Source organism: Falco rusticolus, chromosome 8 (genome assembly GCF_015220075.1).
Source record: "Falco rusticolus isolate bFalRus1 chromosome 8, bFalRus1.pri, whole genome shotgun sequence".
Taxonomy (NCBI): Eukaryota; Metazoa; Chordata; class Aves; order Falconiformes; family Falconidae; genus Falco; species Falco rusticolus.
In genome coordinates, this window is record NC_051194.1 from 43594211 (window position 1) to 43607277 (window position 13067).

Consider the following 13067-nt stretch of genomic DNA (forward strand, 5'->3'; position numbering starts at 1 on the left):
TTATGTGGAGGGTCAGATATTGTCTCTCCCCTCACAGCTGACATAAAGCTGGCAGAGCCTCCAGATTGCATGTTCATTGTTGAGTTGGGCACAACAATGTGGTTGGTCAGTGCCCAGATTTTACTGAACGTGGAAACAAAGCATGGCTACTGAAAGTCTGTAGTCTCCCAGAGCATCTCCGGATGCTGGGGAGACAAGGTCCATACAGTTCCACACTGGCCAGTACCCTGCACAGTAAATTTTGACCGCCTGGAGGTTTGAAAAGTCCCTTTGCTAAGTAAATTATAATGTGACTCAATAGCCCAAACCTGGCCACATGAATAGGCGTGAAGTACATGTTTCTGAAACGCCATTTTCAGTTTAATAGTGTATCTAGTTTGAGATAAAATTGGCACTTTTTCCAGCCACCTGTCTATGCAAAGAGATGTGCAAACCTCATTAGAAGTTTTCTTTCAGTATAATTTAGTTAAAATTGGTGCAGAAGATTCTGATTACCCTTACTGTAGTATGAATAAGACAGAGTTCAGTTTAGCACAAACGTGAGTACTTAAGCAACATTGGAAAAACAGTGAACTATGACTGTATCACAATTAGGATGTACGCTTTGTCATACTTTCTTTAAATCTAGAGCAGGAAGCCAAATCAAAGTGAACAATGGAGACAAATGAAGCATGGAAACATACAGTGACTCAGGCAATCTCTGCTTCCTCCTCTCCTGACCAGTTCTTAAGAGCAGTTCTGCTTCAGGTCTTTAACTGGAGCCCAGCACAAAGCACAAACCCTCCTGAGGTCTGTAAGCCTCTCTTTCAGCTAGAGCTACATGTCCACACATCTTTTGACGACAGCCAAACTAATTAGCATTGCATGTCTTCCCAAGTGACAAAACTTGCCTGTCTGCCAAGATAAGAAATTTGGAAGGCTGTGTAGTGATATAACCTGAGGACACCTACTGTACTGGTGTATTAAAAGTACTATTACACAGAGCTCTGCTAGTGGCTTGAATTTGGGGTACCTTGTTTGGTAATTGGATGAAGCCAGACTGGTCTCTTCAAACAAATACAATCCATGCAGGACTCGAGACTGCTTTGATTGGCCGAGCATAACTTTTGCAATGAAGACCCCTGCTGTTAGTGTGATTTTACTACTTAGGTGTAATTATTAATGAAGCTGGCAAAACTAGCAGCACAAGAAACTGGAAGTCCCCACAGCTGCTGGGACCAGAAGGTAGAAGATATGATAGATGAATGACAGCTCAGGGCCATGCCTTGCACTGCTGCTTCCCCTGTGTCTGTGGTCCCCCACCCTCCCCAGGAGGGTGCAGAGCAGTTGTGCAACACCCAGGCAGTTCTTGGCCCTTCTGCCAGGCACATCATTAGTAGCCTAATGATACGGACCTATGGAAGTAGGACTGGCACCACTACTTTTACACAGGTCAGCCACAGCCACCTCTTCTGCTCAAGGACCACCCAGTTCCAATTTGGATAACAAAAGTTCTCAGTGTCATTGGCACTACCTGGTCCATTAGATGGACTGGCGCAGAGTCTGATTGCAGTTCTCCACATGTAAGCCTGATGCTACTCCAGAATTACAGCAGAATAAACGAGATAAAAAAGTTGGCTGGCTGCTTTTAATTCTTCAGCAGTCCTTTAAAATCAAGAGGCTTTGCTGAAGCTTTTCCTGTTTTGGTGGAGAAACTCATCCAGGTAGCCAGCAGTATGGCACAGACACATTGGTGCTAACAAATACACATTGCCAAGCTCGCTCAAAGTAGCTTAGAGATGTGATCCATGCTCCCGTTAACTGTGGATGGATAAATAAAGCATTACAGGTAAATAAAAATAGTAAGCTATTACCCACTGTAAACTAGTAAAGCTGCTTTTCAAACATTGCCCCAGTAGATAGCTGTCAATATCCTTGAAGGAAGCCTCCAAGGTTTTGTTACAAGCCTGTAACTTGAGCCGTATTTGCAGCATGAATGTAGTGCTTGAAATCTTTGAGTGGCATTTCTGTGCTAAACAGCTGAGTTTAAACAGCATGCTGCTTTTCTATGCAATTTTTGCAGTACCTGTTGGAACACTGTTCTGAACAACTGATGCCTTATGTGTCCCATTACTCAAAGCAACCCTTATCTTAGAGTAATAGCTAAATACTGGTCCTTTTTGTTTTTAATCTTTGCTTTGTGTCTGTGTGTAAGCTTAAAACAGCATAAACCACTGCCTATTTTATGCAGTTTAATGTTAATAGAAAGCATATTTAAAGTTTCCATAAATCTTTCTGAATTTTCATTAATTAAAACATATCTACATTGGAAAGTGTCATGTGGTGTATTCTGATCTGTGAGGAAGTAAGTACTAGAAATCTACGCTGATGTGAAAAAGCTACTGGGAGTTTGTGGCCATGGGGAGAAGTGAGACTGGTGAGCAAAGGAAGTTGTCTGGTATATTAAAATATTTAATACACTTGTTCTAAGCCTGAAGGAGGAACTTCATTAGACTAAGAACAGTAATTCTATTCCTAAAGATAAGGAACCTTTTCTTTTCTGCCCGAGATGTAACCTGGCTCCTTGATGCTAAACAAACGAACAAGACATAAAGGATTAAGTCCTTCATTTTAGAGTGGCCACTGCTAGTTGCTCACGATCTTGACTAGTCACCTGCAGTCTGTCAGTTTTGGTTTTGGAATAAAAACAAAGTTCAGTAACTTAGCAACTTCTGGGGAATTTGTTTATATGTTTTTGTTTAGTTAGTAATAACTCATGTATATTTCAAAGAGTGCCCAGGCTGGGCTTTTGGGCTTTTGAGGAAACAGACTCACTTTCAGCTTCCCCCTCCCCACCTTTGTGTTTTGGTTTGTTGTGGGGTTTTTTGCCAAGTTCTAGCACTATCTTGGAATAAATTGCTCCAGTATATGAGACTACATATGAAACCACAGTTTTTAAATTTCTGTTGGGCTCCTTTTTGTGAGGTAACAGTCTTAGGGGCCAGAAAAATCCTGGTACTATGTCACTCCAAAGCACAAGATCCAGGCATCCTCATTCCATAACCCTGCCTTGGCTATGTCTACATAATTGCTGCTACAATTTGAATTCAATTAAAACTTTTAATGGGTCATCCTCCCAAGCATTTCAGAAATGTCATTCAGTTTCAGATATGCTTAGAGATCTGTCATCCCGACATAATTTTAGTCTGACACAAAAGTCAATTACACTAATTGTTCAGCAGGAATTAACCTCTTATGCATCATCAGATTATTACTGTTGCTAAGTTCATTTTGCGAAGACCTGTTCCTTTCCTGTATCTGTGCATAAGCAATGCTGAGGACCAGTACCTGCGAGCCTCAGTACTGGTTGGGAAATAACTACTTCATTGTATTGGAAACAGACATAAATATTGAATATACTTCTAAACTGATTAGAATATTGAAATATGCTGCAAAAAGACAGCTCACCTTCAGAGGCAGAATAGTGACACCAATTTTATGATTAAAACCATCTTTGCCTTAAACACAATTATCTTTAATGAAGCAATTGCTTATCTGTGTATTGTCAGCTATTAGAATGACATCTGAAGAGCTTTTCATCAATAGAATTCAAATTTTATGCTTCTGAGGTCATTCTGAGGGCACACACTCATATCTCCATTTAAGACTGGCTTATGCAAGTCCATTCAGAAAACTGAGTGATCTGCATGATTTGGGTATTGTAACTGAAGACAGGCATATGTGTATGTGCAGGAGCCAGCTCGGGTGTTTGTGAGACAGGGCTGAAAGATAAGATCCCAGGGGAAGTTCTAGTGGGGGTTCTAGGTCAGCAGGAAGAGGGGTGTAGTCCAGTCCTGGGAACAAGGCAGAGAGGTTGGAAGGAGGAAGGGAGATACTAGCCATTCACATTTTCAGCACTGGCTAAAAAATTTCTTACTAATTTGAGCAAAGAAACGTTTTCTTCTGCTCAGAAAATCATTACTGTAAGTGAAGCAGGCTGCATTAGAGATGAGCACCTACCATGGCCAGTTTTCCCTCTGAATTAAAGTACAGCAAAGCCCTGGGTTTTGACAGATAGCTCATGTCAGAGACTCATAGTAGGGATGCTGAGACAGTCGTGCACAGGACAGGAACCAGTAGGGAACCGAGGGCTCAAATGGGCACAGGCAGTGAGCACCATGCTAACTGCAGTGAAGGAAGAGATGGGGGCAGGCAGATCTGGCAGAGGTGCTAGAGTCCACACTTTTTTTTCAGATTATTTGAACGACTGTATGTCTTTGGCGCAGCCTCTAGCTACTAGCTCTTTTCTCTTCCCACAGGAAGCAACCACAAGAACTGAACCAGAATATTCACAGACACTTAGGATGTTGGCTCAAGCAATAAAACAGAAACAGCCAGCGGCAGGTTTACCCACATGGGTCCTCAGCCATCCAGCCAAAACATTCCCTGAAATTTCCCTAAAACGTCCTGTATGAAAATTCTCTATATATACAGAAATTGTTTGTTTTGTTTAAATGGGTATAGCATTTTTCACAGCATCAGGGTCATGTGTTTAACTTAGAATTTTCTTCTGATGAGCTGTGCAATTAATTCTTCAGGAAGGGCAAGCAGAGTCAGTGGGGAGAGAAGACCAAGCTAGCAAAAAAACTAAAGGCAGGATGATAAAACTGGACTATGCCATGTGTGGAAATCTGTGCCTCTTAGTACTCAGTAGCCAGCTGGAGAGTGTGATGTTATAAGCGAGAAAACTTGAGGCCATCTAAAATAAAGTGAGGCAGAGCAGAAAAAGTAGTGATGTTACAGGAATGGTATACTTGCTACTTGAAGTAATTTTGTGTGTGCCTAGACCACCACGTGTATAGTTTGGTGGCTACAGCTACACTAAAGCCTGCTAATCACCATCTAGTGGAGACGACTACAGTTTTCTTCCTCTTGCAGCCTTTCTCTAGCAGGACTGGGCAGTGAGATAAGGAACTGAGAGTAAAAACCTATTTAAAGGCATAAAGGTTTTCTTTAGCTGGTATTGCAAAGCCACCGCAGTCCTCACCTCAGTTTTGTTGTTGATGAGCGGTGTCCTCACAGACACTTTTCCATGCCTCATTCACGCCTGTTTGCTGTGCATGCGTACAGGGTTAAGTCAAACGTTTCAGAGGGTCCTGTCCCCCAGGACAGTCCGGCTCCAACTGGAATGCCTCAGGAGGCGAGGGCAGAGTGAAGCGCTCTCGGCTGCGGCTACTGGCGCCGGGGCGGGCTGTGGCGGCCGGTCCCGGCCCGTGTGGCTGTGCAGAGTCCAATCCAGGAGGGCTGCTTCTTGCTGCCGTCTGCCAACTGAAACCAGGCGACCGCCTTTCGAGGCTCGCCGGGACCCGGCAATCCCGCACGGCGGGTCAGCGCGGCCGAGGGCCGCAGCGGCCGGGCGGGTGCGAGGCGCGGAGCCGCCAGGCCGGGTGGGCGCCGAGCCGGTGCTGCTGCCGGTAGCCTCGGCCGCCGCGAGTACCCCCAGGACGGGGTCCTCGCTCGCTCGGGCCGCGTAATTTCTGGTTCGGGGTATGGTGGGGTTTTCTGGAAGGGGAAAGGGGCGGCTGCTCCTGGCCGCCCGGCGGGGCCAACCCCGGGGCCGCCTGGGGAGCACGGCGGGCCCCGGGGCAGCAGAGAAGCCGCGGGGCCGGGCGGGAGCCAATGGGGGCTGACGCGGCCGTGTGACAGGCGGGGCGGCCGCTGCCCCCGCCGGGCCGGGGCGGGGAGCCGGCACAGCACAGCACAGCGCGCCGCTCGGCAGCATCATCCGAGGCTGCGGGGCTGACACACGCCTCCATCCTCCTCTCCCCGGGTAGCCGCTCACACACGCCTCGCCGCGGGCGGAGCGGAGCCGAGCCGAGCGGGGGGCGCCGCGGCAGACAAAGCAAAGATGGCAGGGATCCTCGCCTGGTTCTGGAACGAGCGGTTCTGGCTGCCGCACAACGTCACCTGGGCGGACCTGCAGAGCACGGAGGAAGCCGCCTTCCCGCAGGCGGAGGACCTCTACCTCGCCTTCCCCCTGGCCTTCTGCATCTTCATGATCCGGATGCTCTTCGAAAGGTAACGCCGAGCCGCCCGCGCCGCCCCGGGCTCGGCGGGGCTTGGGCGGGCCGCGCGGCTTGCGGCGGCCGCTGGCTCGGTCGCTCACTGAGGGGCAGCCGGGGAACGCTGCCTGCCCGGCGTCCTCCTCCCGCCGCCGCCTCTCTCCCGGCCTTGCCGGGCCCTTGCGTTTTCCCTCCCCACTCGGTCGGTCACGTAGCGGGCCCTGTGCGGGAAGGTGGAGGCGTTCGGGGTAGCCGGTGCTCCTCTCCCGCTGTCCGCAGCGCAGCCCGGCGCGGGCGCTAGGAGGCGAGGTCTCCCCGGCAATGGGCGCAGCCCGCCCTCCACCTGCGGCGGCCTCGGCGCCCGGTCCGGTGACGGTGGGAGAAGGGCCCTCCGGCACCTGTGCGAGCCGGGGCCTGCCGGCCCGCGGGCTGCTAGCTGCGGCGGAGTCCCGACCGCCCTCCTGAGGGAAGCCCCGCAAGAAGCGCTGTGGGGACGGGGCGGGAAACTGTCCCGGCGGGAGGGCTGGCGCGTGCCCCCGCCGCAGGGCCGCGCTACGGGGAGGGAGCCGCTGCGCCGCGCGCGCCGCGCCTTGCGCCGTGGGGCCGGACCCGGCCTCGCTCCCGCCGGCGGCGCGAGGCGCTGTCGCCGCGCGGCTGAGGCGGCGGCTGAGGAACCTGCGCGCCAGGTAGGAACGGGGGGGAGCTCGGTGGTGGGCGCCAGCCTGAGCGTGAGGGCTGCCCTGTGGCCCAGCCGAGTTTTGCCCGGCTGGTTTGTGCCGTAGCGGCGTGAACCGTCCGTGCCGCGTGTCGGAAATAGCCGGGCGCTCAGAGGATGAGGGATCCCGGGGAAGAAACGCTCCAGAGGTGGTTGTTCGTCGCTGAACCAAACTCAGCGTTCTGTGAGACTGCTGAATTTAAAACGCACAAATATTTAAACACAAGGCATCAAACTAATGATAGGTCAACCAGCGAGTGTTTATTTTCCGTGAGTGTTTCCTGACAGGTGTTGAGCAGAGGCCGCCTGTCGCGGGGAGGCAGCTGAAGCGAAGCGGGCCGCTCGCTGGCACGCGCGGCTGTGCGGCCTGGCAGAGGTGGTGTTCCCTCCACCTGCAGAGAACAAAAGAACAACTCCCAGTGCCCACACCTACATGCTTGCAGTACTGTCTTCCTAGGCAATGCTGTTAGGATAGTCAAGGAAGATAAAGGAAGACCAATAGTTACCACGTGCCAGTGGAAGGCTATAAAGATTCTTAAAAAATGATAAAATAGCTGATCTGCCAGGTAGCACTCTGCATGTCCTAAGCAGTCCCTCGCCCTGGTTAGAATATGGCACCTGGGATATTGGTTTGTGAAAAACTTGGCTGTTTCCATGACTCAGTTGAGAGGACCATGTTATTTTGAAAAATAAGCTGTCGTGGGCTGTTGTTAACACCTGTTTTGCTTTACAGATTTTCTGAAAAAGTCAGCAAAACTTGTGGTCTGCCCGAAAATCTGAGGTTCTCAAAGGTTAAATGCTTATCCTGAGTTAAATACTGCAATATAGTTAAAATTTGAATGCCAAGTAATACTTGGATAATGTAAAATGATTACTGTTTCTTTTGTCCTTTGCAGTCTGTACAATGTGTGCTTTTGAGTGCTGAAAGTGGGTGTGTGATGTTGCATCTCTTGCCATCTGAACTCCAGTATGTATCGCAGCAGGGCTGTGTTTAGATGGAGAAACAGTTAGTCAGACCATTTCAGCCTAAACTTAGAATCACGTTGTTTCTGCTAGTTCTGATGTGGCTGTCGTTAATGTTGTAGAAGTTACTCTGGTTATATAGTAGTTTGTATCCACTCCCTCTGGTTATTTTTCTTCATTCAATTAAAGTAATTTTAAATTTTGCAGTACATCATATTTATAAGTATTAGCTATACAGATGAGGAAAATCAGTATGTTTTTATAATTATCTTATATTCATTTGGCTACTTCTGAAATTTAGATCTGGAAATGCATTCTGCTACCCTGATAGTAGGTGAGACCTCCAAGGAGGTGTTATTAACAATTACATATTTTTTTCTTTTTTAATTTCAAATCAATTCCAAAACTCCCCTGTGAGAGTAGGATCAGACCATTTTGGGTGGGATTAATCCACACAGCATGGTACAATTGTGGGGTTTTTTTTCACGTAGAGCATTTTATTAAAGCAGGCTGAGGAAAAGTGACTGAACCTGCTTCCACTGATCAAAGCAGGTGGATTGTCTCTGACTTGAATAGGGGGATGATCAAGCCTTATTATTGCTCATTAGTAATTTATTTTGTCAGACCTCTGTGCTTTGTTTGTTGGGAGCCACAGAAGTGCCTTATGCACATCATTAATTAAAGGCTTGCAATTATTTAGATTGGTAAGGCTATGCAAGATCTGGAAGGGAAAAGAGAGTATCTATTAAACTGGTAAGTTTTCATTCTTCTGTGTATTAAAGCAGCTACATTTTTTCTTTTCAAAACTCAAGTGATGGATGACTGATGTTGTACATGATACATCCAGGAATAAGCTTTTGCAGATGTGTAACGGTTCCATGTTTTTGTAATGGTAGCAACTCAAGAAAAAAAAAATAGATACTGTAATACATTAAAAAAAAAAAGAAGCCTACTTTAAATTCATGGTTATACTGCAGTATTTGTTACATCAGTGTATTCTCGATTTAGTTTTGTAAGGTACCTAATACAGGTGCTCTTGTAATTCTTTATACTGGTAGGTAAGCAGCCACAAGGTGTTAAGAATCAGATTACATATTTTATATCCATTATTTTCAGACTGCTAGGCTGCTGGAGCAGTATGGTTTTACTTCTCTTGCTGTGAAAGGTGATTTGGCTTTATGGATCTTCACAGTAGTAAAAAAATGTGGTTCAGGGCGAGCTGTGATTTGGACTTCATGTGACTGCTTACAAAGTTCTTGATATGTTTGGGAGATAAAACTTGTCATGCTAAGTGTTAAAAGTTGACTTCATTTGTATAAGTTTATATTCTATATGCATATATTTGTGTATATGTTTGCGGGTACAATTGGAATGACAGAACTTGGAATTTTTATTCTATAGGTATTCCCCTATTAATAAACAGAGTTAGTTCTACTGGCATTTTATTTTATTTTATTTTATTGTTACTGGTTGGTGAATCAACTAACCAAGTCAAGAAAAGAACCTAGATGCTTCTGAAACTTTTTTTTTCCTCCTTTCAAATAAACTACTTTTTGTTGATTTCCTTCTCCTGCCATCCCTGACCAGCACTTGAATTCAAAGGAAAAAGTAGATTAGAACACTAAGTGTATGCTGAATCGCTTCAGCAATTGGATCTGATGATGATGAGTGCTCTTGGAATAAGCTTTGCTCTGAAGTATAATCTCATAAACATGAGATTTAGTGGATCTATCTGCTGAGGCCATCACAGTTATGGATGAGGTGCTAAAATACCTTAACAGCCTTTTCTCTTTCCCCTTCCTTCTCATTCATCTCTTTCTGTAGACACAAAGTATATTTAAAAAAACTATAATAATTAGGCACAAAGATAGCGTTACCTAGCAATTTGGAAGACGGCAGGACTTTAGCCATGCAGTGGTAATGTGGACACATATTTCTTCATACTATCTATCCATTTTGTGTCTTTTTAAAGGTGTGTAAGCAATTAAGGATCTCCTCCTGTATTATACACAACCTTCTGCTAAGGAGATAATATAAGGGCTCAATAATACCAGTCTCTGTCTCCCTGGATCTTTTCTAGTTCTAGTGCAGGCAAGACAGGTTAAAGCTGAACTGAAACTGGTTTTGCTAATAGCAGGGTGTTGTAGTTTTGATTGGCCTAAAAAGATAAATAAATATCTGTCATTCTGGGAAAATACAATTTTTCTTCTTTTTTTTTTTATGGGATCACAGGCAGTCTTCTCCCTCTGCGCTTGACCTCACTTGCTCAGAAGCAGTGTCCTTTCCTATCCTTCCAAGCATGTCCTCCTTGAGAGGCATGTGATTATATGAAAAAAATATTCACTCAGCAATTGGTGTGCTTGTTGGATGCAAAACAAGAGGGTAACACCTCTGCTGTAGAGACTTCTATCAAGGGAAAAGTTGGCTGAATCCTTCAAAAGAAGTGCTAACTAAACAGATTTCTGACGTGGTCTGGCAATCTTCTGAGTCAAGTAGTCTGAACTACTGCTTTCTTTTTCACTTGCCTCATATCTCACGTTTCTTATATCTCATGTTTACATTGTACTTGCAGTATACTTTATTTCCCCCACCTCGTAAGCAACAGTTTGGGCTCAGATCTAATGAGATCACTCCATAAATCAGCAAACTAGGTTTATAATGCCTTTATTGTCCTCTGGCCTTTGACTGGTGAGGTGGGTGGGGGAAGGCAGTTCTCAAAAGTGAAGCTGGTATTCCTCACTTGATGGAATGGCTCATATGGTTAGGGGTAGCTTGATTTTATGTGGCAACAGCTCTTCAGCTGCACTGATTTAAACTGAGCCAGCCTAATAATTTACAAACACTCAGATCAAGATACTCTAGGCATTGAATGTATGGAAATTCATGGCTTTTGTATGACATTTAGCTTTTATAATGATATTTCAGCCTCAAAGGTAACCTCAGCTGAATTCCATTTAGTATGACACAGTAGAATTCCTAGTGGATCAGGGTGACATAATATGATGACTGTGTGTGCACGTATGTGTATAAAACTATTTTGCTAACTGTAAAAATTAATTCAGGTGACAATACATTAAAGCCTTGCAAGTGTTTCTGTTGTGTGCTGTATACATACAAAATCAATTTTCATAATCTCTAAGACACCTGCTATCAGTGCTTTCTTACAACAACGAGGAGGCTAGACAAGATACAGAATTTGGAAGAGGGTGTACAAACTTAGTGTATTTCCAGCAGCCCAAAACCTCTTCTGGGGAGCTTGGGTGGGGCAATGATCATTACTACTATAAAAAGCCCTTTGTAGGCTGTGATATTTGTAGATTTCTTGCTTAGTTCCCTGTGTGTTAGGTGAAATTTGATCATTCAGGTATAATTCACTTGTGTCTAAGTGTATGCACATGTTCACTGACAATAACTTTCAGGTTTTTTCTGAATTTTTTTTTATAATTTCTTTTTTTCATAAGATGACCTGTAAGGGTTTTTTTGTTTGATTACTATTTAGTAACTGCTTAATTCAGTTGAAATGGAATAGGATGTTGAAACTGATAACTTTCTGTGAAAAGATACAGGCAATATAAAGGAAATAACCAAAAAAGCTATTTGTTTTCTACTTTAAACGTATTTATTTTCAAAATAGTAATAATTGACCATTAGCAGTAAATAGCTTTAAAATGAATTTATATCTTGCTTATTGTATTATCTATTTCTCTGAGCTTCTTTTCATTGATTATTAACTTTCTGTCATTTATTATTTTTCTTTATGTAACCAATTTCTGTGTCCTAGGGTTGCAGTGTTTGAACTTTAGCAACTAACAAAAAAAAAAGTGGGGTTTTTTGTTGGTTTTTTTTTTTTTTTACCTGGAGAGCCATTTTCTGTCTTGGCATGAATGGAGCTCTGTCTTACTAGCTCTAACCAGTGCAGTATACACTCACCCACCTTGATTGTGTTTGTGTTGGCTAGTATACATCTTTGTTGTGTAATGTAGTTGTGTGTTCAGATGTAAGCTGAGAGTGTTCCTTTAAAAGAAGGTGGAGTGGATAAAATGCACACCATCTGTAGATACACATTAGTGCCAATCTCAAAATTGAGAGTTAAATGGGAAATATGTGTTGCGTTCCAGCAGAGAATGCCATTTAAACTGATTTCTAAAATACCCAGGTGACAGAAGTGTGACAGCCAAACCACAGCTCAGTTGAGGGAAAGATTTCAGTGACAGGTCACTAGTGGGTACTGGAAGTCTGTCACTGGGGCAGAACTACTCTTGGAGGGTTCTGTCTGAGTGCAGGTTCCAGTTACTGTTAGAAATTCCCATTCAGTTCCTGCCTGGATTCCTGTAACACTGCGCAGTTGGATCCAAATTGCCTGTGGCTCTTTTGGTTGCTCCTGTTTCTGCCTCTGTCCCTGATTCACAGGCGTTTGCTAAGAATTTGTTCCCAGAAAAGGAAGAGCTTCTGGTATGCTGCCTCTTTCTACACATCTGCAGACCAGTGTCTTATAATGCATACACAGTATTTATTAAATTAATCTGTGGAATCTGTTCCCTTGACTCTACCTTTAGTTATCTGTCCGCAGTGTAGAGAGGAAAGGGATGCCTGAGCTGAGTAGTTCTTACTTGACTGTGTGTTTCTGTTTTGTTTGTTGTGAGTTGTTTTTTTTTTTTCCCAACGGTTGTTAAATACTGTATGCTTGCAGTAGTTTGACAGTTAATTAACATTTGGGGTTTCTGTGCCTCTGTCAAGGTGGTCTTGGAGTTCTGACAAGAAAGTTAAAATTACAGCATAAATATATTGCTTATGAAAGTTACATACAACCTTATATAATATTCAGTAGTGTTCTTAAGACTATAATTGGCACCTTATGGGCAGTCAGATGTGTATGATGTGTAGCAACAGTTCCTTGGAGGTGTTCATCTAACACCTTGATTGATATGTGGTCTCCCACACCAGTGACTCTCTTTGCTCATTGGGCACTTACAGATTTTGGGGGTGCAGCAGCGGTGGGCATCCAGGTCAACAGAAAGGAAGGGCAATGCGTAAATCTCTGATCCCTTGAAAGAGGAGGAATCACTGATGTCTTGCTTTAAGGAGAGCAAAGTTTCTGACTGTCAAATGGGCCGAGGTCTTCTGATCTCTGTGAGGAAGTCTTTAGCACATGATCCTTACAGAAGAGTAACTCTACACCATCTGGCATCCATCAGTTTCTCATGAAGATGATATCTTTCAGGTTATTCTGAAGTAGTCAAACTGTGGTGGAGGTGGGAGAGCTGGGGTATGTAGCCTAGGCAGTTATAATCTTAGAGATGGTTTTCATAATGCTGGTGGGCCTGTAACACAAAAATGTGACTTCTATA

At 44.7% G+C, this 13067-nt stretch overlaps 1 protein-coding gene across 1 annotated transcript in view; it reads left to right on the forward strand.

Moving 5' to 3' along the window:
• Positions 1-5724: 5724 nt before the first annotated feature.
• Positions 5725-13067, forward strand: part of CERS6 (ceramide synthase 6) — a 124610-nt gene continuing 117267 nt past the window's right edge. The window contains exon 1 of the mRNA XM_037398748.1: positions 5725-6057. Within this exon, the coding sequence (XP_037254645.1) occupies positions 5888-6057 (170 nt within the window). The 5' untranslated portion in view covers positions 5725-5887. The remainder of the gene's footprint in view (positions 6058-13067) is intronic.